Here is a 27325-nt window from a genome sequence, read left to right as displayed (position 1 = left end):
GCTGCGGCAGTTTGTAACACAGCTAACGAGCGAGAAAGTCTGTATAGGGAGTGCTTCCTGGAATGTCCAAAACATGTACAAGAGGGTACCTAGTGCGTCATATCGAGACGTGTATGTCCCCTGACAAAGCAGAAATATTTGACAATTTGGATTGAGAACGTGAACTACTTTTATTATGAGGGAAAACTGTGGGAGACAGTTAATGCTGGTGAACATCTGGGAATAAGGGTTATGTGGACAGATCTTTTTTGTGAAAACTATAGACTGTATAAATAATGAACATAGCTACCGTGACATCACCCATTGGTTTGTGAAGTCATGTTTTTAAAGCCTTGAGTTTGGCGTTTTGGCCGTCGCCATCTTTGTTTCTTGAAATCAGAAGTGACCATATCTGGGAGGGAGGCTGGGGCTGTGGAGGGGTTGGATCTGACTAAGAGGCAGATGACATTATTGTCAGACAATCTGCCACAAGTGAAAGGTGTTGTCAAGAATGTTGGAATTAGCAGTAAAAACTAAACTGCTTTTTGTACCACACTGTAAACATGCTCATTCCTGCTATAAAGTTGTGCATTTTAACATGGGAGCCAGCCTCAAGTGGTCATTGGAGGAACTGCAGTTTTTGGCACTTGTGTTAGATTCATTTTTCAGTCTTAGATGTTGCAGCTTGGTTAAAACAGAGGGGGAAAAGATCAGTTTACAAAAAGACACGGCCTTAATCTTGAATCCAAAACACACACGAGAAATAATTCACACTTGAAAGTTTTATGCACACACGTGTTGTTTTGAAAAATCCCTTCAACCCACTGAGGACACAATGGACCTCCAATTTGTGTAAAAGGCATTACTATCACCCGAACTAGAAGAGATGTTTTTACCTGACAAAAGTAATTTCTCTCTTGTGGAGGGAGGAAGAAAAAATGTGACAAATGGAGCATGAAGGAGTGTTCTTGGACTCCTCAAGTGAGCTCTTCAAGGCCATTTGTCTAAGTTTCTGTGAGTAATCTGATGCATCTAATTGAAAATAATTCTTAAAATTAAAAGTGAATCATCCCTCTTGTCCCAGATCTACCTCCCTCTTGGGGGAGGTCAGTCTGTGCAGGTGACGGAGGCGGTGAGGTATTCTGAATCTGTGGTTTGGTCTGCGTTGTGGTGGAGCAACAGAGGTTAAACCTGGCCAAGGTAGCGTCAGTGTTTAGAATGGGACCAATCCAGCAGACTGGGCTGAGGAGGGAGGGAGGGAGGCCCTTTGTCTATTCAAGCAGACAGATGTGTCCCAGCAGTCACTGTATGTGTGTGTGTGTGTGTGTGTGAGAGGGAGAAAGAGTGTATGTTTTGCAAAGGGAGACACTGAGAGCAGGTGCACCGCCTCACATATAGACACCCTCTAATCCCCTCGTCTATCTCCCAGACTCCCACCACTACATCTCTTTGTCTGTCCCTGGCCAAGAAAGGACACACTGCCGAGCACAAACTCCCACTGGATGAAGCATGAACTTTTGAAAACCTCTTCCACACGTTTCAAACACAACACTGCTGTTCTCCCCTCGAGGGCTTCTGCTCCAGGCCGAGAGTCTACTGCCAGATCCCAGTTACACTTCTGCACGTCTGTGTCCTTAATGTGTTTGTGTTCACAACAGTATGTATAACTAAGGTGCTCGACGAGGGCAAAAATGCTACAATGGCCCAAAATATTACTATTAGGAGAAACATGCTGCAGCTTCAGAAATTATGCAAATTCAAAAACACATAAAATAATAAAATCCAAAGCAAATACAACAGACAGAAAGATGCTGCACATTAAAAAAAAGCGCAGAAAGCCAAAACAAACATGTTAACAACATACATGCTGCAAAAACAGGGACAATGCAAAGTCAAAAACACACAACCCCAGTTGACTCTTACATGGGACACAAATACTGGTCTCCTGTATAAAAGTCTGGTGTATGTTTGACCAATCCACCACTTTTCCCTCCTCCTGCCCTATGCAGATTTTTGTACTCTTTCTACTGTTATCTACTGTGGTTGCCACTGACAGGATTACACTGGATTAAGTTGAAAGCCCGGTGTTGCTCTGGTGCCTTGTGTGTTAACAGAAGCCACGGGCCACTGATCCAGCTTTTGAAGCTATAGTCTACTGTCCGACTCCGAGAAACTATCTAATAAACATTACAGCTCTTGGCGAAATGACACCTGTGTCACCATGTTTCTTTTTTTTCAAGCTTGCGTGACCAAGCCGCAATACCAAAGGGGGGCAGGACTTTGGATTGGTAACTCCACTTTCAGCTCACTTGATTTAAACATCAGTAAGTTATTTTTTATGTGAAAACTGAAAATGTTGTGCCTCTAAAATGAATGAGAACAGCTGTTTATTGTCAGTGTTTTAAACCTGAAATGAGACCAGATTCATCACGATAACAGCATCACATGTATCACTTACAGGCTTTGAGGCGTCTCTGTCGACCTTGGCCTCCGTCTCCCAGAGGTGATGACCGTCTGAAAGAAAAAGAAAGAGTTTCGTAATGACAAATGGGAAAATAATCCACCTACTTGGCTCCCAACAGAAATGAAGAAACGGTATGAGCGTTGTTATTATTATCTGTTACATCAGTGATATATAAAACAGCCACACGTCATGCTGTCTGACCCGCCGCTCATGAGCTCATATCCTCAGTCTCACAAACCTGAGAGACACAGACAGAGAGAAATTCTGATGCAATCCTAAAAAAACCAGAGTCATACCAAAGAGATGAGCGACATCTTTGGTGGATCGGAGAAACCTTGACTTCATCGCTGTGTGGAATCCCAACATGCTCCGGCAGCTGGTGGGCTCGTTAATGCACAATTACTGGAAACTGACAACTCGCCTCAACTTTCTTTATTTCTTGTGTTCTCATAGGAATCTTTTTGCTATCCCCATATAATGACTGTTAAATGGTATTTGCTCTTTTTCTGGTAATCTGTTTTTTTTCTCTGTAAAGTTGCCACAATAAAGAGGTTTCCCATCAGGCAATTAAAAAGCGAGGCATCACGCTAGTTGTCGGAAAACAGCAGAATTTGATTTGTCATTCTGCCCAGTGAGGTGTCAGTAAAAGTATATTTTTACCAATTTATTAGACACAGAGGGAAACCACTGTAATTTCTTACCACTCCTGACTCATTACCAACCCTGAAGGGACTATGAGAATGACTTTAACTGCAGTTTAAAGAAAAAAAGGTCAGCTGTGGCCAAATTTTCTTAAATTAACTGAGATATGTGTCGTGTTACTCAACAGGCTGTCTGCAGTTCGATAAGTGGAGCGTTTGAGCTGAGCAGACAGCGTGGTGCAGATGGACGGGGCAGCGCTCGTTTGTGAGGAAAGGAGCTGTGAGGTGGCAGAGATGGAGGAGGTGCAGCTTGGCCCTGACAGCTTCTATTATGTCTGAGGAGACACTGGAAACCTGTTTCCCTTTCCTTTATTTTCCCACACTGCTGTCAGCTGTGGAGAGGAGTGTTAGCTGCTGCTTTCCAGAAAGAAACAATATCATGTGGACCATCTTAAAGAGGATAAACCCTCTACTCTAAAGGAAAAACAAACAAACAAAATGAGTTATGTGGTCAGAGCTGTGAAATTTGTGCACGAAAATCTGCTCAGAAAGGGGGCAGACATAACGTAGGCATGGACTATGAACCAATAATATTACAAATGACTAGTTTGTTTTAAATCATGAACAATCAAGAGGCTGTCTTAACCCTTTTTTATGGAATTTTCTGAATTTGCTAACTTTTCCAGCGGCGCTGCTGATAATTCGGACACAGTTATGGTTCTACTTTTATGGCAAGATTTTTTACAGACTTTAATTGGATATTCTTTATCTATTTAAACAGATATCTGCATATGCATGAAGAATTTGTAGGCAATGGGACAAGATTTGGGTATTGCAAGCATTCTTATTTTAATTAGTAGTTTGACCAGAATTGATCGATCGTGTTTGTCTTTGATTGCCTGAAGGTTAACTGTGTATGTGGTGGGCAAAAGAGATGAAATATTATCTCGTAATCCATCGTTTGATGACAATTTATCTGTATATTAGCTTTTGTCTTTAAGTGTATCTGCACGTTTATAGATATTATTGGAATGTTGTCTTGGCCTGTCTTAAGTTGCTAATCAAACTTTAAACAATGAGCGGTACAGAAACCTACTGTCATTTCTGACACTTCATGCAACTCATCTAGACAAAGCTATTTAAAGAGAGATTAGCAGAATAAATAAGTACTGCTTTAACATCTACTTACTATTTAACTGAATCATATTTAGTAGATTTTTGCCTGGGTTAACCCTTTGAAACCTTAGGAAATTGGCTTGGTTTCTTACGAAAACATGAGAACAGGGCAATTAGCAACCTAAGAAGAAATGACCCAAAATTAAGCAAAAAAAAGTGAAAACAAAAAACAAGCAAAGAAACAAGGAAATGACATGGATAAAATGTGCTTAAAAACAATAATAACTCTGCAAAATTAAAAGAATTATTATTATAGTTTTTGTTGAAGATTTTCCCCTTGCTTAAAAAAAAATCAAAATATACTTATTTTTTCAAAGGGTTAAATTGAAATCAGTGAAGAGAGATCAAACAAAGTTGAGATTTGCAGCTTATCTCTTCTTACAGATGAAGTCTGAAGAAGAGCATTCGCACAAAGCGTCACTTCAATGCTGTTACAATCATTGCACAGCTGTGCAACAGAATTAAATGTTTTTGGAGGTGTGTAACTACTATGCTTTTTGTGCCTCATCTTACAAAGAAATTGTAATTCTGCAGCCTTCAAAAATAGAATAAAATGAAACAAAAAAAGTTTTCTTTAAATATAAAGCAAGCTGAAACAAAAGCATTACATTTCGTGGGCATTGCAGGAACAATCATGACTGATGCAAGGTGCAGACATCTGGCCTGCAAACCTCCCACCTGTGTGTGGTACTCTCAATCAAACTCAACATTTGCAAACCATGTTGCAAGGAAGCCTTTGTGTAAACAATGGAAATGAAAAGGGAAACAGGTTGTCATACAGGAAGTTGTACAGGATCCTTGTCAGAAAGACACAGAGGGGACGCCGTTGCCAATTGGCTGTTTTATCTTTATGTTGTAAAGGCATATTCTATCATAACATTATATTTTATCCAATTCTGGCTCAAATATCTAAGAGTCCAGAGCAGAAAATTGATTTCAACCACTGAACCTAAAAAAAAAAAAGTCGACTAAAACTTCAGTCTGCCACTCTGTGTCTGTTTCTTTTTTTGTTTCTGCTCTGTCTCTCGCTGCCTCTCTTAACTTTGGGAGCCTCTCCAGAAGGGAAGCCTTTGCAGCCGATGTCGATCCACAGGAGGTAAACATGTTTTTTAGATCTCCCTCTACGTTTCTCTCTCCCTGTCTGCTTCTCTGTCTCTGTGACTCACACTCAAATCATTTTTCACATCAATACAGAGATAGAAAAATCTAATTTACCACTTTGTTTTTGTGCCCGACTACCTACTGCCAGGAAACTTGAATGCGTGGGATGCCTTTGTTTGAAAAGAGTGTACCGAATAATTGATAACCACAGAATGTAATTGATAACCACAGAATGTTCCAGAGTTATAGGGCAACATCTGCGTAGCGCCTGCACCGGTCCAATGAAAAACTTCAGCAGCAGTTTCTTTTCAGCTCCCCTCCTACCAAATTTCAGCGAGCTCAATATGGTTTCTCCCTGGCCCACTGTGCTGGATAATATCCAATATTATCTAAGTTAAACAACTCAGCCTAAAACCACCCCGACCATATAAACCCAGTACCCCTCTCCAACTCTCCCAACGCCCAAGCTCCACTTGCCTTGGCTGCGTCCCAGCCTTGCAGAAGTCTTACAATTCACATTTCGTTAGCGATGGTCTATACAAATCATTACTTTCTCAGAACAGACATAACACAGAGCCGTCAATGGCACAGCGGCGGCGGTGTGCTGTACAGAGTCATGGCAGCCGAGGGGGATCAGACAATATACAATACAGTTATTTGTCATGTTGGGTTTATAAAGGGAATCAAACAGCTCCTTGTGCTCCTTAATTGGGGCTGGGTGGAGTAAACGTTTGGTGCCCAGAGTGAAACAGCGGGGTGGCGTGTGCCCAAGCGCTCATAACGTACAGTAAATATAAACACATGCTCTACCCATGCTGAAAGAGTTCCCTTGTCCTCTGACTGATGACTGAAACTTCTTCCTTCCTCCCGCCCTGAAAGCACGTGGATTATGGAAGTTGCATGCAGTATGTTAAGGGGGCGGCGACTGTGCTCTGAGCTGATAAATGGTTGCGAGGACGAGATACTGACATCCACTCTGCAACAGTGGCGCCTGTCACTGTGCAGCGTCATCTGGATGCAAAGCAACGCTTTCATCAAGAAATCAATCTCTGGAGTCCCTCAAACTGGCCTGCAATTTTTATGAATCATGCACTGTAATTTATGAAAACATAATCCCCGCTGTTTATGTGGCTGTAATTGATTTGTTTATGAAAACAGCCATTGTTCTCCGAAGTGTCAGAGGCAGCCAAACCACTGAGCGGCTTCAAGTGGAAGTCATTGTTCTATTGAATGCAATGAAACTGAAGCCTGTTGACCGCCCTTCCCTCCGAACAAAACCACCGCTCAAAGCTAACGGAGCTACCACATGTTAAAAACAGCCTCGCTCCCTCCACTGTTACATTACTGTCATCTTCCTCGCAGCTCTCATGGGGCTTAAAGGAGGATGGTTATCTGTAATTTTGTACAGGTAATTCCAGACACCATCTGGCAGCCCTGCAGCACCATAATCCTCTCACAGTTCAATTTTCAGGTTCCTGATACTTCTGCGGCTGCTCCGGCCAAAGACAATTAGACAAAATTGTTTGGGTGTTCCAGTCAGACGTGGAAAGCTCGTCCAGGTTTCCTCCTGTTTAAAGCTCATCCGCACACAAAAAGATGGACAGGTGAGGACGATGAGTCAAAAGACACACACCGACCCCGCAGCCGTGGAGGTTTGATAGAGCCGGGAAACGGTTATTCACAGTGATACAGAGTGCAGGCAGGCAGCTGTCCAGCGCAACTGGCCAGATGTGAAAGTGCTCTTTTCACAAGGGGGTTTCTCCTCTGTGAGGATTTCCTTCAGGATTTCTCACTCAAATTAGGTTATTATCAATCAATGGGGGGGGGCACTGAGCAGAAAACCTCATGTTATTAAAAAGGACTGGATGAAACTAAAAAGAAAGTCATCCATTTGTCCAAAAACTATATTTATAGGGTATACATTATCTCCAGATAACTGCACAGTTCTGAAAGCAAAACAAACCCTTAAAACCCCATGAGATTAGCTGATAAATGCATTGTCAAAAAGGCTGCAAACAGGACTCTTTTTTTCCCCTAACTAGCTAGCTGCATTTACTCTTTGCACCCCACTCTCTCTTTCATTTTTATTTAAATATTGGCGCCTTGAGCCTTTTGCTTTCAGACAATAAATATAATCTGAGCACTTTTTCAACACAACCCAGAAGACCACACCACAAAAAAATAAAATAAGAGGTGAATAAAGGACAGAGGGGCCTTATTTCCCGAATGGACTGAGTGTGACTTATCAGAGACAGCATCTTCGGGGCAGAGCCGGGGCAAATGAAAGCAAGGTGAGATTGAGTCAGGTTTAGATTACAGGCTGATGTCTGCAGCGCCGAGGCCGTACAATAATCTCTCACGACTGATTGGCTGTAACCAGGAGTGACAACTGAACCGATGCTATCTCGCTTATTTCTACTGAGGCGGCGCTGAGGCAGGAGACATGAGGGGCGGGAGGGCGTGACAGAGCAGAGCTGACGCACAGTTACTGTTTTCAGATGTTGTGCTCTGAGCAGGTGACAGAGTGCGTCTCTATGGGGGGAAACAGGGATTTCCTTCTGCGTGAGTCATGGGTAGCAACAACAACACACTCAAAAACATGAATATGAAACTGCACATGAGCCCTCACTGTCACTGCTTCTTCCTCTCAAACACACACACATACACACACACACACACATACACAAACACACACACACACAGAAGTGGAAACATCATTTAAACCATGGGACAGTAAAACAAAACACAAAACAAATGAAATTTTCAGTTTGTTGGCAGCTTCTTTAGGCAGGATGTCCCATCCGGCCTATAATGACAAGGGAAACTCTGACACACACACACACACACACACACACACACACACACACACATTTGTAAGTTTGGGACGCATGCAAACACCCAATATGTCAATACCCACATGTTATGTTACCGCAGCTTTGTGAATGTTACTTGGCAAAAGTGCTTTATTGAAAAATTGTGCATCGGTAAAATTAAATACTTAAGCTCATTGTGGCAACAACATCCACCGCTCTGGTTTTATGAGTTTGATCGTTAAAACTCAGCTTCTCTGCTTTGGCGCAAGTAAAATAACAATAAAAACATATTAAATTTCCAGCTCTGCATGTGAATGCTGGGATGATCTACATGCAAATTAGTTGTTTTACATCTTGCCATATTTGTATCTTCTTAAATAAGCAACGTTGTGTTACCCCAGAGAGTGATGATGCCTCCTCTTGTTTACTGTATCTATTTACCTATCTATTTATACAGAGAGCAGCTGTAAAGAAGACCCAATCTGATCCGTGGGGAGCTCACAGCTTGCAGAGTTAATGAAGTGGTGGCACAGAGGCAGCTTGGATCGAGAGGTGGAAGGATGGAGGGAAGCAGAAAGGGGGGGGCAGTGTTGTGGAAGCCTGGCTTAAGGGTGTTTCCATGGTAGGATTGCCCAGGAATCTGATGCTTGTGCCAGACGCGGGGAAACCCTCATCAAAAACAAGGGAGCACACCCATCAACAGCAGTCCAAAGGCTGCACATGGCCCCAAAGACAGTCGGATTCACAGCTGCTGCTGCTGCTGACCCACAAGACTGTATATCCGGTCAAATCTCTCTCTTTGTTGCTGCAAAACCAACTGTCCAACTGATAAAAGTTATAGGTCAATGATTCATGGAGGCAGAATTAAACTCTGGTTGAAGTTGAGGGGGGAGAGCTAAAGAACCACATTTACTGTGACTAAGCCAAGCAGGGCCGGACTTGGATCAATTTGAAAAACTGGTATGAGAGGATAAAGAATTTTTATTCCTGACATTGGAAAAAGCACTTTGACAAAAACGAATCTTAGCTTCCACTTATTAGTTTTTTCCCCAGAACTTACATAACTTCTTACTCAGTGGATGGAGTTTCAATTATTGTTATAATACGATTGAAATTATTATAAGAAAGTTGAAATCATAGAAACATCATAGTGCCATTCCTAGCACATCCGGCATCCCTTGGCAAGCTTCCCCGGCCCTTTAGCCCCCACCCCAAAAAGAAAAAAGTATTACTAGGGCTATAACTGACTCAGAATTACCAAATCAGATTTGGCTGTTCAATACAAATATTTGACGATTTGTTTTGTTTTCAACACAAAGTCAGCAGGATGCTCAGTGTAACAGCAGCATACACATCATGTAGTAAACAAGCTAATGGTGCTAATAACAGATCAAAAACAACATTTTTTGCCAACACTAGATATCAACAAAAACCAGATACTGTATCATATTAACTTGCTGTGAGCTGTAAATTCACCACATCTTCACCTTACGGTGCAGTCTTTATCTCCCTCTGTGCTGCTGCCTGTAGCTGCAAAGAGTAGCATGGAAGTCAAGAGCACTCACTTCGCAGCAAAATCTGGGGACCAAAACATCCCCAGAAGTACACTGCATAGAAAAGAACGACTACCCGACTTGAAGGAATCTCGGTCAACTGAGGGTCTCCAACTGATAATTCAAACCTCCGACCATCAAGGGGCAGCCCTAATTATTATCATCTCTTGAATTATTATATATATCTGAGACAAAAATCACAAATGCTCCTATTTCTACTAAACTCATATGGAGATGCTGTATTGAGGGTGTAGTGTATGTAGTGCTCATCACTGGCCACCAGAGGTCAGCCTCAACTGCTGGAACCGGCAAGTGAGTTGAGAAAAATGACAACCGCAAGTGGTGAAAATAACGTTACAGGACTGTAAACAGCCGCCACAGCAGAGAGAGACCACCAAGAAAAACAGCATATTTACACATCTAACTCTGAAAGTTAAAGGTTTACTTTGATCAAATCAGAGTTGGTTATTGTTGGAACATTGGACTAACTAACTAGATGACTAATGAGATTACCTAAAATGGTTTTGGTGAGTTTGATTTTGTTTCTGTGGAGCTTGAATGAAGTGTGTTATGATGATTTAATAAGGCAGTAGAGGTAGTCTTAGCTCGGTAAAAGACAGAAACCTGAATTCGGAATGTGAAGGATTGTATTTCTTAGTTTAATAAGGAAATAGGTGCTAGAATATTGCATGTATTGATATTTTGAGAGTTTATATTTTTTATTTATTAGACTGAAAAGCTAAGAGAGCCTGCTGAATGTAACAAGCTTACGGTAGGAAGGTAAAGGTATGAAAACATTGACCCCGCCCAAGCTTACTTCTATGTCTTTTATTTGAAGTTTAATCCGACCAGAGACATTATTGTTGTCACTACAGAGCAGCTCTGAGCAACTATCTGCCCTCCTCTCAGGAAGAGCGCCGGGTTAATCAAAAAGGTTGGGAAGAGGGGAAACAAGGATTTGGCTCGTTCAATCACTTCTTGTTTTGATAAACAACCTCACTTCTCTATTGTACAGAGCTGGAGGGGGGCGGGAGGGGCAGCCTTGAATTCTTCCTCTCACAGGTCGAACAATGAAAAGGCTTCCCTCTTTTTTTCTGAATGAGTCACCGGGCCGATAGGATCACACGTGTTTACACTGCTCAGCCTCGGCCCAAACCGTACCTCACGTTGCCTCGCTGAAGCTAATCAAGGAAATTGCTGTTTGTAAACCTCCTCGTATCAACATCTGGGAGCAGTCCCTGCTCCCCTCCAAACCAAAACGGCTTAAAGTCAGAAAAAGAGAAACAAATACTGAGGCATGGCACACACAAAAGTGCATGCATCCACACCACGTGCACAGCCACCCACACAGGCACGCACGCACGCACGCACACACACACACACACCACACATGCTGCATTTGTGATCCATTCCTCTGCTGAACAGGCAATGGAAACTTCTGCAAATGTAAATCTGCTGGGTTAAAAATACAGCGCATTAATGTGCACCACATGTGGCACTCTGGCAGGATGGAGGATATTTTGACGGCGGGGGGAGCGGAGAGGAGGGAGGCAGTCCTGGGGTTTCTCCAACAACGGAGAGGGAGACACACAGACACACACACAGACACACACACACACACACATACACGCACGCACGCACGCACGCACGCACACACACACACACACACACACACACACACACACACACACACACACACACACACACACACAGCTGCACAGTGAATCCAGAACTCCTCCTCTTTTACCTTGAGCCTTTTCCACGAACACCACCTTGGAGTCGTGCTGGAAGTTGTGTCCGTCGATGAGCATCCTCTCCCCCCCGGGGGCAGGACACGTCTCCAAGCTCCTCTTATCCACCAGCGGCAGCTCCTGGGCCGATCTCTGGGCTGTGGGAGGGAGAGGAGAAACCGGCCTCATCGTTCTGCTAATACACACCCACTCCCCATGCAGACCTGAGCATCCAGACCGAGGCTGAATCACTAACGTAGACAGCAGCTCTCACACAGCAGTCGACTTTCAACCTCCACCTCTTTATTTTAGAATTAAACTGCCTCTTTGCCAGTAAGTAAAAAGAGGCTCTGTGCTGTGTTTATTTGTGTTTATCTCAAATTATGGTGGATGTTTTGTCTGAAATATTTGGTTGGAGAGTATCTTTCCTCTCCCTCTCTCTCTTACCGTTTGGCTCCTCATTCCCTGCTTATTCTCCGTTTTTCTTTTTATCGCTCGCCATGAAATATTTGCAAACCTTTTTCCGTCTATAATGCTGACGTCTTGGCCAGGTCTCTCTTGTGAAATATAGCTCTAATTTCATCATGATTGACCAGGATACATAAATAGAGGTTCAATAAAACCTGAATAGTTTTCTCATGTGAGAATCATCTTTTAGTAATTTGATGCTTCTGTTTTTCTGATTTTGATAAAACTCTAATTCTCTGCTTTTGGAAACCATCAATCTTTCCCACATCTCTCTGGTTCTGTGTGTCGTTCTGCCTCACTCGCACACAAAGTGAATTTTGGTCAAAAACAATTGCTCTGTGGCAGCCGTTCAGAAACTAACAATGGTCTATTTCAAGGGGCTGAGATCATGGTTTAACTACTGTCTTTCATTTACCTCATAAGACTTAATCTCTATGGCAGCTCTGAGTGCCAGAACCACATGAAGTGGCTGATGTGCCGGAGTTTGTCCTGGTCCAGTGAAAGGTCAAATCCAGTGCAGTGCACAGAGTCGATAGAGTTTATCGAGCCAGGCCTACATTAACTTTACACAGACAAATACTGTTAAAATGCAGCTCACAATCACATGCACCAGTAGTTACAGGGCTGCATCAAATGATTACTGTTTTAAACAGTTTGTCTAATGCTTATCTTTCAATTGAGCAATTATTCTTTTAATCTATAAAATCTTAGAAATTAGTAAAAAAAAAAAATATGGATCTACAAAAGTGACAGGGATATTTGGCATCTAAAACAAAATTTGGCACTAAAAATGGAAATATTATATATATACTGCAAGAAATTCTATTCTATTTTTGATGTTTTTGTATTCTTTTTTTAATCAATGACAATCTTCAGATTATTTTTCATGTTAATGTTTGGGGGTTCTTTGATTTAGTTTTCTGGATTTTTTTTTTACGATGACAACTTTTTAAAAACTTTTTTCTCTGTTTCAATTTTCTTTCATTGTTTCAGCATGGAAAAAAAGCAGACACTGACAAAACAATGACATAAAGACAGAATCAGAAGATTGTCATTGAAAGATATATGAGAATGCAAAAAAAGTTGGGTTTTTTTCAGTGCTAATTTTTTATTTTCGATACCAAAATTTACTGTCACTGTTCAAGCTCCATAGAAATTGAATGGAATATATTGTAATAGTATGGAATATACTGTAATATTTAATATACAATGACAAAAGTGCAGACAAGACAGCAAATCCTCGTTTGGTGAAAATGCTTTTTGGGAGTTTCCAGAGGTGGGGAGTTGCAGTGGTAACTCTGATTTACATCCATTCGCCTAGAACTCAACTTAATGCAAATTAGTGACAGCCAACGTGATGTCACGTCTCTGCAACTGCAATGCAGCGCAACCAGAATGCATTACATCGCTGCTTAAATAGACAATGAATGGGAGGCATGGAAATGAAGGATCCTGTGTACACTTATTATCATATTCTGTGCGGGATTCTCCTCACAGTAAACTGATACCAAGCTGCACTTAAATGCAGTAATGTTTTAAACTAAATGCTGCAGCAAGATGATCACAGTGTCAGTGCGAACGGGCTGATGTTTAGATGGTGTAATGTTCATCATGTTCAATTAGTATAGTTTAGTTTGGTGTGATAGCATGCTTGCATTTGCTGATAAAGTAAAGCTTCAAGTTGTACTTTATTAAGTTCAAAATTTAACTGGATGAGCACATCAGATGAAAGCCAGAAGATCATCAAAGTAATTACAGTTCATCCTGAGTGCCAGGGAACATGACTGTGTATAAATATATATAACACAGAACATTTATCTTTTGAACCCTTAGAAGGTTTTGGTAGTCGAAAAGTCTTGTAAATTGCAAGAAATTAGTAGATTTATTAAAAAAAAGGTTGATAAAATTATATAGAATTATCATAATTATATATATATGATATGTTAGAGAGTTATTATTATATTTAAGCACTTTTTACTGTTATATTATATTAATTTAATTTTTAATATATTATATTTTATTAATTTTTTTAAAATATATATATTTAGGCACTTTTATCAATTTTTTCGGTTGTTTTTCAAATTTTAGCTTTGTTTTGTTGTGCAAATTTTTAGGTAATTCTCTTACCAATTTTTCAGGAAATCAAGCTTCAGAGGGTTAAGTTTGGAAAAAGAATAAGAGGTACTCACAGCACTCAATGGGGTTGGATGACACCTGCAAGGACACCGTCCTCCCTGTGGCCTGATTGATGTGAACTCTGAAAACCATCCGCACACGTGTGTTCTTGCGTCCGATGTCAGTCTCCCCCTTTCTCAGCTCAATATCTGAATTACGCAGCTTCAAGATCCCTGCGCAGTCGATTCTGTTCGAGGAGAAGAAAGATGAAGAGTTTGCCAAAGTATGCGCCTGTCCAAACGGCAAATCATCACCTGCACTAATTATATATAAAGTCTCAGTTAATCAGGCTGTGATTTATACAGTGCTGCAGCGATATCAAAAGGGATTTTCACTCCATCAACACTATCCTTACGGAGGCTGCAGTCATGTCAACAGAAGATTAACACCACTGCCCCCATCAGAGCTTTTACACCTCAGTGCATCCACTCTTGGCTGAAACTCAAACTCTATAGAAACCTATGGCTGGGAAACGTTCATCAAATCAGGAATTTCTTTGTTATTACACACAAGAGATGGCTCCTAAAATACTGCTCCCCTTCCACAAATCTTACAAAAGAGTTGGCTTTAATGATTTCTTTAAAAAAAAAAATCTCCATCACACACTTCATAAAAGCCCCCCTCCTCCTCCTCCTTTTCCTCTCTGTCTGCACTCATCTAACGTTTTTATCCTTAAATACCTCAAGCCTCTTCCAAACGGTTTCTGGCTTTTCCATCGCCGTGCTACTTGATGCCGCATTCCTCAAAGCCTAGTTAATGTCAACTTTTACACACATTTGAACACTCCCTAACATTCTTCTCGCCAGACACCAGGGTCTGCTCCACTGGCGAAGCAATCAGGTGTTGATGCTAAGGACCCCAGCTGTTCAGCTCTCCGCCTACGCAGACGGGCTGAGTGCAAAACCACAAACTGAGGCAACCATTCAGAGCCTGAGATAAAGTTTATACCAATAAGAGAGGCTTTTTTCTACTGTAACTTCATTTATTAAGAGTTAATTGGAGTCATACCAAGTTGACCATTTGTGGCTTCATGTTAGCTAACAGACTTATCGTCAATAACCATCTCAGAAATATGATAATGCCTGTTTCTATACCACGTAATAAAACATCTATATGTCATACAGTCAAAACGGATAAATCTCCCACAAATCCCTCGTCTACAGTGTAAGCACTCTGAGGCGTGTCCCCCCGTGAGAAAAGAGAAACCGTATCCTGAGGTGAAGGCGTTGTATAAGAGGAGCTTATGTGTTACATCCATTAAATCGCAGAGAAAATGCTGATGCTAGCAGGCTTCTGCTGCTGCCGGCAGCTCAGACAGAAAGCCTGAGGTCCCTGTTAGCAGCCCAGAGCTTCCCCCAGTAATCTGATCTCTAAGGCTTATAAAATGTGAAAGCCACCCTTCTGTGTACAGAGGGCAAGACTTTCACAACCCAAAAATTCACACTCTCGGACACACACAGAAAATCAGGAGCAAACTCAATAGCTCCAGATTTAGCTTCTTTTCCTTATATGCAAAGTTGTGATCAAATATGTTTTGATACTTTTATGAGCTTGAGATCAACATTTCTCCCTGCAGACGACCGGAAAGATCTCTCTGTTTGAGTAAACTCATTAAATCTGAGTTTAGAGATTTTAATGTGACAACAGTGAAGCACATCATTGCAGAGAAACTGGTGATTACTGCATCATGCATGTTTACCATTTCATGCCAGGAATTATTTTAAGATTTTTGGGGGGAGGTTTTGGTCAAGTCTCAAGCCAGTTTGGACAAGTCAAGTCTTTTTTAACCAAGTTATGACTTGTATGGGATATGGCATGGCAGTATGGTCAACATCCACACATGAAAAATATTCTTATGGACTTATTGGCATTTTACTTATGAAGACTTTTGAATTAATGGAATACTTCACCTCCAAAATGACCATTTGTGAATCAGTTGCTCAGCACATTACATTAAATTTGTAAAGAAAACATTTATACCTGCACAGGGAACCTTTTTGAGCAATTTCAGGGGGACACAACATTTCACTACAGCAAAACTGTCTATAGTTAAACGTTTTAGCAAAAGTGCATGTGTTTGGCGGGTACCAAGCATGGATTACACTGCACAAATTGTGTGAGTTTGTAAACAGATGTTTTGATTAAGTTTTACTGTTGTTAAATGTGGTTACCAATGACTTCAGTTTTTGAAGAATGTTGACCTTTTATTGATTCTTAATTGATCATGGAGGCACATGAGAAAAACACCATTTTCCTAACAAATTCAATTTAACATGGTAAATATTACATAAAAGTGGTCATTTTGTGAGAGAAGTATTCTTTTAGGGGCTTGTCTCAACTTGAGACTTGATTGGACTGGTCTCAGATGAGGCCAGGCTTGACTGGTCTGGAATGACTCCAAACTTGATATGGACTTGTCTTGAATAATTTGAATCATATCCCAGTTTGAACCCACTGCAGACGTGAACATATTTTAACAAATCACTGAGTCAAACCTCAGTGGACGGTGCAGCCCCTGACACTCACATGGCCCGCATGTTGTTCTCTGGCAGCAGTGGGATCTCCAGGATCTTGGTGTTGTTGTGCATGGCCTCGTGGCTCGGGGTGGACACTGTCTTCCCGGTGATGCGGTGGACCTGGTAGAAGGCGTGGGGCCTCAGCAGCCTGTCGTCAGCTGTGCCTATGAACAGCTGCAGGGTCAGTGGCTCGCTGTCCATGTAGCCGTGGAGCTAAGATGAAAGGAAAGACACAGTTGTGGTTAAGCCCTCATTTCTCTTCAAAAAAAAAATTAAAAAACGCATGCTTTTAAAGACCATTTTAGGTCTTTCAGAGGTCAGGCTCTCAGTGGGATGGTTTTCAAACAAAGCACCCATTTAGGATCTTGTAATCACCCTTTTCATCTTCTTTAATTTACCACCAACGGCCTGTGTACACTTCCTCCATCAGGTCATGTCAGGCCTGCCAAGATGTTGATATTACAGTAGCTGAAGGGGGTCAGCGCTGCCAGAAAGCAGAAAAAACACCAACAGCGAGCAGTTTTGTGATTTGTGACAAGCCTCAGCTAGTGTTTCAGAAAAGTCAAAGTCATGTCAGTCCCACCGAGTCCCGGCCAATCAGGGTCAAGAAAAACTCTCTGCAGTGACCCTGCTCTGATTTTTATCAGTAAAATGATCCTGAAGCGATGGAGCTGAGAGAAGTGCTGCTCGCTGGAGCTGATGGGCTCGACAGAGAGCTTCTAAAGCACTCCCAGACCTCCATAGGTGTTGCTTGACAGTAGGCCTCCTGCCAGGATGACCTCAACCACCCAAACTGCAGAGTGCAGGCATGAGGCAGAAACCCACACAGCGAAACCTGAGAACAGCAGCTACTACTGACACACTGTGAGAGTTATGTATGTTATCCATACAGTGTAAGTGGGGTGAATCACAGTGGAATATCTGGCATTTTAACGTCGGAACAATTGAAAGAAAGACAATGCATGTAATAAGGCATTAAATGTGTAGATAATATGGACAAATTGCTCAAATTCAATTTAATTTGAGAGGCTACAGCTACAAACTGTTAAACTCCTCACGTGCAAACTTCAGAAACTGAAGCATCTTGTGTTGCATTTATTTATGAATCAGTTTCACACCATTCACAGTGAAAACATAACAAATCAACCAGGTAGGTTGTTCACAAACATGTTTTTACAGAAGAGACAAAATGTGATGACACTGCCACTGTTAACCAGACAGATACCAACCAACAAATCTGATCAACACTTTCATCCTCAATAAACATGCTGTCGTGACTGCTTTGCCACATTCCACAATACAGCCTTATATATTATTATAATATCATTATATATATATAATGATGTATTTCTAAAAATTATATAATTTAAAAAAAAACTTTAAATTTTAAATTTTGGCATTTTTCTAAATTCCTCCATTTTTCAGCCAAATATTGTGATATGTATTTGTTTTCTTAATGTCCCATAGAGAACCTTAATTTAAAAAAAAAAATCACTATATTTGAAAAATGACATCATGAGCACATCATCATCCACACACCATGTCAGGTCGGTTACTTAGAAGCAGATGCTGAACCCCTCCTGAATATACTGCTTTGTTTGAGATTCCCAGTTGAAGCGATCGTCAGGGAAATGTTGAAATTCAGACCACAATTTTCACTTACACAAGAGGAGCACTCGAGGCGAGGAATACCCACAACAAGAGTGAAAAGGCTTGGAGCGGGGAGGCACAACATGTGATTTGGAGGAGGATCCCTGTCAGGGTTAAGAGCCTGCAAAAGCCCTGTATATTTGTGTAAGGAAATGGGTTGCTGCCTAGCAATGCTGTTTATTTAGGCAGCAGGAAGGAGTGTGATGAAGCGAGGAAGCCCACTCGCAAAGGTTAGACGGTTACTCTCAAACTGTAATTACAAACAGATTATCTGCTTTGAATTATTATCAGCATGAAATTCTAATCAAATATAAATAATCAAACCCAACAGTGTCATCTGAATGATTTCAGCTGTTTCTGAACTTTCCACTTTTTTTTATCACTCACTTTAAGATATAAAATAATCAAAGTGGCAATCTTGAAATCAAGAACCTCTGTGATCTGAATCATCTGCTTTATAAAGCAGCTGCAGGAGACAACAGTTGTGATTTGTTGATGCAATTAAATAATTGCGATACCTCTTCATGTAAACCCTCGGCTCCTCCACCCCGGCAGTTTGACATGGCAGTGCAGCCAACCCTCCCTAGTTCATATTATCACCCACAAGAGGAATGCCGAGACTCCGGCTGCTCTGAGGAGGAGAGAGAGGTGAGGGCGACTGGGGCTCCATCACCATTCCTCTCATGGACCCTCCCAACTCGAAAAGCATGATCACACACACATAAACACATGGACTCATGGATGGTTTAGGAAACAGGCCTGCCAAGCACTTGCAAGGGACCCAATGTGTCATGGGCCCCCTCGCTTTCATCTGCAAAATGTTACTCAAATCAACATGTACTAACCAAGGAACCTATAGTTTTTTAGGCAAGGAAGCTATAAAAGATCTAAGGGTCATGACTTCAGGGACAGCAGTCTAATTTTTTTGCAGACTGACACGTGGCAAGTCCCACTATAACCCAACATCTCTGTTGTTTCATAAATGACAGAAAAATGCTCCCACTAATTACAAAAACACGTATTACCTGAAATTGACTGGTGTGTTTTAAATCTAAATATGCAAAAAAAAAAATTGCTTATTATTGGTCTCCAAACAGGTTTTCTTTTCATAGTTTCCAATGGATACAACATTACTACAAAAACACACAAAACAAACAACCATGAAGAGACACAAATTGACAAAAAAATCCACCACAAAATGATCTAAAAGAGACAAATCAACATCAGATAAATTTACCACAAAGAGATACAAAACACAAAAAAAGATGCATAATGACTTTAAAGAGACAAAAAATAATAAATATCTAGATATCCTGCATGCAGATGCACATACAGACCTCTAACCTTAAATCACCTTATTCTAATCAGTTCATTCTTCAGTCTACGTGAACATTTCTGCCAAATTTGAAGAAATTCCCTAAAGATGTCCTTGAGATAATGCCTTCACAAGAATGATACGAATGGAAGGTCACATCAACCTTTGACCACCAAAATCTAATCAGTTCATCAATGAGTTCAAGCGGACTTTTGTGCCAAATTCTAAAATATTCCCTCAAGGCGTTCTTGAGATATCGTGCTCATGAGAATGGGACAGACAAAAGGATGGACAATCCGAGAATATAATGCCTCTGGCCATGGCTATTGCTGGCGCTGAGGAATTTTTCAAAAAGAGCCAAAACCACCATGTGTTTTGCTCCTATGTAGGAGAGGTGGTGGGGCCTTTTGCATATCTGTGCCCGGGGGCCCACTGTCTCATAATCCGCCCATGTTTGAATTGCAGTGTTTGTCAAGAGAGCTCAGTGTGACTGTCACACTTTTCGCCTCACATGATATTTGTTGATTATGCTGTAGTTAGAATCAAAATTTGATCAAAGCAAAGACAAGACACATGACTCCAAAAAGAAAAATGCACTTCAGAGCAGCTCTCAGTTTGGATGTGTTTTTTGGGCTGATCATAAAAGCTGACAAAGAAAAAAGAAGACCTCACAGACTTGAATAAGGGGTATTTCCTCTCCACCAAAGTACAGCATGAAACCCTGAGCATTAACTGCGGTGAGGACTGCACACAGCACTTCAGAGGGGCATACTTCAGTCTGCTGCTGGCGTAAGGGCGGGTGTGGTTGAGGCAGGCAGCGGCGATGGCATTGAAAAAGAACAGAAAATAGCCGCTTTAGCTGTGCGCTGGATGCTGGAGAAAAAAGCGCACCACACAGAACAGGAGCTTCCAGAATAAACTCTGTAAAGTCTGGGCAGGGTTTGAGTCAGAGGGGCGGCGGGACGAGCCACAGAGGCTTCGTCAGCCAGCGTCCACACAGCAGAGGCTGCGGCGCTGTGTGCGCCATGTAATCAGGAAGTCACAGAGATGGGGGCTGCCTTGTCTGAGGCTCCCTCCAACATCTCCATCAGAGCCTGCCAGAAACGTGTGTGGTTTAGCTGCTGCCGCCTCCGCAGGACGCAGCACGCGATGATGTCAGCCGTACACACGGGAACTTTCCTAAACAAAGGGAAGTCTGTGTTGGGGTTGGGGTGGTAGCTGGCGGAAAAGCAGGGGGAGGTTTGGGTTTAAGTTTGAAGAGAACACACACTCTCTTTTTCAGCCGGGGTGAACTCAGACCCCTGTCATTAAATCATTAGCACCTTCTCATGGACAAATACACGCGTCCTGCACAGATGTGTGGCTGAAGCTGCAACACGCTGGATGGTACAACATGTTTCCAAATGTCATATTCTAAAACTGCCAACAAATAAAGTATTTCTGTTTCCTTATTCCAATGATGTTTCCTCAGTGAAAAAATATACCACAACACTGTTACACCAAACCTTAAAGTATTTTGAATAATTTCTTGTTAAAGACACAATTATCATTCTGCTGGATGACACATTTAGGCTTAGGCAACAAAACCTCCTGGTTAGGTTCAAAAAAAGATTATGGTTTGGGTTTGGTATGTTTGTTACTTGATGTAAGTTTGTAAGTAAGTTTTTGTTTATGTAATGGGTATAGTAATGTGTAAGTGTTGGGAGCTGATAAGTACCTGTGACTGCTGCAGAGTCATTCGACCTATGTGTGAATGCAGATCTTAACCTTTCCCATTACATGCAAAAAAACAGATGTTAGTGGGTGTTCTTGGGTTTTTTCTGCAGTGGGAAAAGGGCGTCATTGATTTCTTTTGGCCACTTCAGTGAAGCACAAAAAAGCTAAACACACACATTGTTGAAAAAAGTGGCTTATTTACACAAAGAGCAGATACAGAGCAACATTAGTAAAATCAAGTGTTGTGATTCAAGCAACCTGACAAACATAAATCCAAAATTAACTCTTCTTTAAATGCTGTTTTGGTCTCAACCACCAACTGCTGATGTGTCCCTTTAGCTGCTAAATGCTCCACTGTGAGCTAGATGCTAACTTTGCTCTAGTGAATAACTTTATTTTATCATTTTTCTGGTTAACAAATTACTTACTCAAAATGTGTGTAGTGTTAGTATGCGGTATAGAAATGAGTCACAGCTAAGCAGCCTTAAATGGCTGCTTAGCAATGTTAGCATCCCCCTTTCAAAATAATTGGCATGGTAAGCTAACTGCTCCTCTGAGGCAATGAGGAAAACTGCTCAAGCTAAAAAGAAATTCATGAAAACTGAAAGCCAAACACAGAAAACTCTGCCCCATATGTGACGAATGTTTGGTTAACTCAAAGACTTATTGTAATGTATTAATAAAAAGTCAAAAGGTATTAATTAAACTGACAGCCCAGCTCACCGCTCACTTTGTCCAACTCGGCGCTGCAGACCCTTTATTTATTCAGAGACTGAGGTCAGCGGCGTGGAGTAATGGTTAGGGGGACCAGATGGGTTTGAAACCAAAACATATCTGCAGTTGTCCACATTTTTTTTCTCTAGAGTCGACCACCAGAGCTACTGTGGTTAAAGCTCATGACTAAGCTCTTACTGGCCATGCTACATCACTTTGTAACTGTCTGCGCTGCACTCGACAACGCAATGGAAAAGTCTGAGTCACCCTCGTCTGGACAGGAACTGACTGAGTGGACCGGTCTGTCTAATAGCATACCTATGGTATTCCATTCAGAAATGTGACATCTCTGAATAACATAACAGCCAGGTCATTAAACACATGTCGCCCCAATCTATTTCAACACGAGGTTAAAAAACACACACACACACAAAAAAAAACAGGGGGGAAAGTGGTGAGGCGAGAAGTGACAAGGTAAAGAGAAGGAGTAAAATGGATTTAATGGCTGCACCATGTGCTGGTCTAATCAGCACAGGAAACCAAACAGTCTCTCAGTGGTTCTCAACATAGGGTTTGGCTACTTAGGGGTTGTTAGATAAATCTGAGGAACTGTAAGATGATAAATGAGACAAAAATGTTGAGGGTTTTTTTTTTTAAAGTGCTATACGACATGCAGATCCTGGACCAGGATTGCCTGCACGCAGCTCTCCCCTCTCATGCACTAATGTATAAAGAGACCTGGATACAGCCGAGGGCAGATGCACAGCCAGCTTTTGCCAGCCAAACACCTAACTTCTCTTTGAGCGCTCTGCTAATTCGAATGGAAATCAAATCATTTAATTCTGCAGGTCTTCTAGATCAGGGTTCCTACAGCTTGAGGCAAGTTGAACTTTAAACTTTTTCAGACTTTTTTTAAAGCCACTTGGACTGTAATTTAAGACCAATTTTACAGAAGCCAATAGTAACTTCAGTAACTTAAGGTTAGGGGGGGATTTATTTTATTTTCAAATATTTATTGTAATGTAAAACATACTCTTTGGTGATGTTAATGCAAGACCCATTCAGTAAATTATTATTAATAGTACTTTTAAGTTACCTATTATTTTTAGCTTTTGCAATGCAAAAAAAGAAGATTCATAAAAATCCCAATTCCAATGTCTATGCATATTTAGGACATTTGAAAGATTGATTTAAGAAACTTTAATGCCAATTAAGGCCTTATTTTTTGACTTGATAAATTCAGTGTCTTTTAAGACTTTTTAAGGATCTGTGGGAACCCTGTTCTAGGCTTTTTAGCGAAATCAAATTCTAATAGTGAAACAAATTATTTTGCAGAGGTTGTGATGCCCCCCCAAAAAATTATCAACTTATTTACAGACATGTCTTTCCCCACGTAAGTCAGTGGGAAAAAAAAACTTTTTTGGCTCCATGGCATCATGTAACAGATCCATGGTGCGGTTACACTTTTGATCACTTTATAAAATTTGCTTCAAAGCCCGGCGCAGAGATGCCTCAACTGAAATGGTAGCGCCAGCCACATTGCACAGAGCTAACAGCAGCCATATCTTGCACTAGGCAAGATATGGCAGGAAACACGTCATGGTCAACTTTGAATCATGCCATAGTCTTTTAACACGATTACCTTTGGGCTATCTTACGAAATGATTTAAGTTTGAGTACAATAAAAATACTTTGACGAGCTTGGGCTTATAATGAGCTTATCTGTTGTGCATCCAGTCACCCAGAAGCTCTTTGGCATGTTGATGTCACAAAGAAACAACGTTAATTTGCTGCTTTTCCGAGCTTTCCCTGCACTGCTACAAAGGGTACCAGAAGTGATTGCTTCTCCTGAGTTGACAGCAAGAATATCTTACATAGCAAAAGTTGTTCGCTACTATATAAATGTTCAAAATCTTAGTCTAAATAGAACCTTGCAGAGGAATTTGCGTTATTTGGTGAAACACTGGCTTATGTTACCTCGAAAAGTATTACACAGACAAAAAAAAGTTAGGAAACACTGGTTTAGCAGACCTGAACGACTGGGTGTCCTCCTGCCAGGGCCTTCACAGCCCCCCTGCTGCCCTCCGTCTCATAGTGGGCTCGGTGGTGCGACTTGGGCTGCACGTCGATCTGCAGGCTGTATGGCCCTGAGCTGGACGGCAGCTGCCAGTCAAGAGCTGGCAGAGATGGGCTGTCGGGTTGAAAACATGTCCAACATGTCAGCTCAGCAAAGAGGGAGGACAGCTTAATTTAGATGCACTTATCAAGGTAGAATGTGCAGAATGTGAAGACTGTGATATGCCAGAGCTTGTGATAAACCTGTTGTGAAACTGCAAATATGTTTAAACATACGTCTCGTCAGTAACAAATCAAGGGTCTATGTGTGGATAACGTTTTATATGATTGCAAAAGAAAGGGAACCGGATTTATGCTTCAATAGATTTTATGTACACAATAATCAATCCCCCTTCGGCTTTCCTCCAGGTTTGTTAAAGGGATACTTCACAGATTTTCAACCGGCTTCGTATCAAAACAATGTTGGTAGTATGTGTAGATAAACTGAGTTCTCTCCATCTAACCAGTGTCTGGATATCTCTCCTTTCACAGCAAAACTCTGCCAAATGACATAAATAACAACATACCCGCCCCTCTCTGCCTCTCAAACTGGTACTGAAATCCAATCAAATGGTAAAACTAGGCAGAGCTGTTCAAAAATAAATCAAGGTAACGCTTCGGCACTGCCTTTTTCTCACCCAAAATGTTTAAAAAAATGTTTTTTGATGCTCTTTTTCACTGTAATGGAAAGAGCTTGTGGACAGGAAGTGGGCGCCACCCTGCTTCCTGCACAGTGAAAATGGAGGCCAAAAAATGAAGATCAAACGGTAAAATTAAGCTGTGCTGATCAAACATAAATCACGATGCTGTTACAAAGATGCATATTTCTCAACTTAGCTTTTTTCAAAAAACAGTTTTAGCTTATCGTTTAACTGTAATATGAAATCTGGCTGAATGAAGTTATATTAAACGGACAAAGTTGCATTATGCCGCCCACCAGCAGGAGTTTTTATTCATCTGATGCATGTTGGTTGTTGAAGGTTTTCTACCTTTTGAGCAAAAGCAAATGCCACAGTCCTTTTTCCATGCTCTTTCTGGTTGTGTAGCACCAATGTCAAAACTATCTGTGTCCTTCTACTGCATAGACAACACTAGGACTCTCTTTATATGCATGAAATACATATTTGATCAAGGTTAAAGTCTTTAACTCAAACTGCCGTTCTTTGCTTACCTGACATATTGTTTTGGCTTGGACCAGGAGTACGGGTGCTGTGGCACATCCAGATAGCCGCCACAGTAGCCCTCCTTCTTTAAAGGCAGGCGGTTAGTGGGGTGTTCGTCCTGACAGAGCTCCCCTGGACTTGGCTCCTCACCTCCGGGCTCCAGCTTCAGACTGACTGTGGGGCTGTGATCCAGGCTGGTTTTCCGGGCTTTAATAGGGATTCCCTCCCCGAGGTCGGCCACTCCATCTGTGGTCAACGCATTGATGGCTGCCAGGATGGCTGAGTTGGTGTACTGGTTGGTGTTTGGCAGCCAGGTCTCCTCTGTGATACTGAGGCGAGGGGAGGTCTGCGGGGACACTGCAGGAGAGTGGTTGGGTGAGTACGGGTAGTGCTTTTGTGACACCCCACTGCCGTTAAAGCTGTACTTCCTTTTTGCACCACAAGGCGAGTTGGGCCTGGAGCTGCGCTGACCCACCCAGGTGTCATCTGTCACGCTTGTGCGAGGGGAGGTGGAGGGGGAGTGACGAGGGGAGCCACCAGAGGTGCAGCCATCGCCTGGCAGGGCGAGGGTGGAGCCTTTGGGCGACACAGAGGGCGACTGCCAGGGGGAGTTCTGGGGGGAGTTGTCGTAGTTGTAGGAGAAACTTGATTCGTAGGATGAGGCGTCGGAGTGGCAGCTACGAGATGAGATGCTGCTGGCCGGGCTCAGGCAGCTGGGGTCACGGTAACCTTCTGCACTGGGGAGGGTCAGCATCACGATGGAGTTGACTTGCTTAGCAACAGGAAGGTTGCTCTCCTCCACCTCGTCCTCAGGAAACTGACCGTAGGCTGTGATCTCGATACGAGGGCTCTCCAGTGTCGGGGCCCCATTTGGGCGGACACCTGAAGATGAATAGTACCCGGCCGCTCTCATATCATCCTGGGTGTCATAACTGTGAGGCTCGGTGACGGAGACAGATATAGTGGGGCTGGACTGGAGGCTGTGGTACTGGGAGGGAAGGCAAGGGTTGCCCAGTGGGAGGGAGAGACTGACGTTTGGCGTGTAGCCATATGCATCTGGAAAGCAAACAGATTGACTTTGTTACCATGATAATCAAACACACATTCACTGGCTCGCTTACTGAGTGGGAGACGGCTGCCAAGTTGAGTCTTATGAGTGCTGTTGCAGAGGTGTTGCCTATAATGGCAAAAGGAGGGCTTCCTTACCAGATTTGGCTCTGGCCATTTCCTGATGCATGCAAGTTAAAGAAGAGCTTTTTTTCAACCTATTTATCCAAAGTTGTTGTGTCTATGTGACTGCTGAAGACAACAATTTTTAATTTTGGCCCAGTATACAGAGAGAGGGCTGCAGCTGGAGCACTGTAACAGACTGAAATGTAACCACATGGGGCATTTGACATTGTTATTTGTACTCATAAAAAGCACTTGGTTTTGTCACTGACGATCTCAGATTATAATTTTAAGTGTCTGACCACATTATAGAAAGGACCCTTAAAGAGAAATGATTTTTTTACTTTAACTTCCACCTGATCCGGTCTGTTTGTGATTGTATCTTGCCGAATCTCACTCAAGTACCCTTTTTCCACCAAATGAGCCCTGGTTCTTGGAAGCCCAGTGCTTTCTAGCGAACCAGCTTTTGTTTCCATTGGTTTTACGCACAATCGTCATAATCAAGGATGAGGATTCAAACGACGTCGTCGCACAATGCACAACATAAATAAACAGTAGTAGTAAAATTGTGGACAACATTTATTAGCAGCTAGTTTTTGATCTGTATTTACAAATATGTATTGCCAAAAAAAAACAAGCAACTATTGATAAGACTGCTGCACAAGCTATTTTTCAGATGATTTCTTACTTTCTTTACAACCTTTCTGAGAGGAGAGCTGGGAAGTTTGCTGTGTTGGAGTACAGAAAGCATGGCTTCGTGTTATCTAAAAGATTTTCGATGTTATGGCTGAATATTTAGCTGATTTCTACTATGTGAAAAAGTCTGTGAGATTTCAAAACCAGACTTTTTCTTGAGCAAGACTAAC

General features: G+C 41.9%; 1 protein-coding gene across 1 annotated transcript in view; it reads right to left on the bottom strand.

Moving 5' to 3' along the window:
* The window catches only part of nfatc1 (nuclear factor of activated T cells 1), a 48709-nt gene that overhangs the window by 19182 nt on the left and 2202 nt on the right, over positions 1 to 27325 (bottom strand). Inside the window, exons 2-7 of the mRNA XM_042506026.2 lie at positions 25298 to 26345; positions 24043 to 24202; positions 16627 to 16829; positions 14115 to 14287; positions 11475 to 11615; positions 2438 to 2493 (exon numbers count right to left, since the gene is read on the bottom strand). Coding sequence (XP_042361960.2) covers positions 2438 to 2493; positions 11475 to 11615; positions 14115 to 14287; positions 16627 to 16829; positions 24043 to 24202; positions 25298 to 26345 — 1781 coding nt within the window. The remainder of the gene's footprint in view (positions 1 to 2437; positions 2494 to 11474; positions 11616 to 14114; positions 14288 to 16626; positions 16830 to 24042; positions 24203 to 25297; positions 26346 to 27325) is intronic.

The sequence above is a fragment of the Plectropomus leopardus genome, chromosome 17, assembly GCF_026936395.1.
Source record: "Plectropomus leopardus strain MGB_pleo_1.0 chromosome 17, ASM2693639v1, whole genome shotgun sequence".
NCBI classification, from domain to species: Eukaryota; Metazoa; Chordata; class Actinopteri; order Perciformes; family Serranidae; genus Plectropomus; species Plectropomus leopardus.
This window is presented reverse-complemented; position numbering and strand designations above follow the sequence as displayed.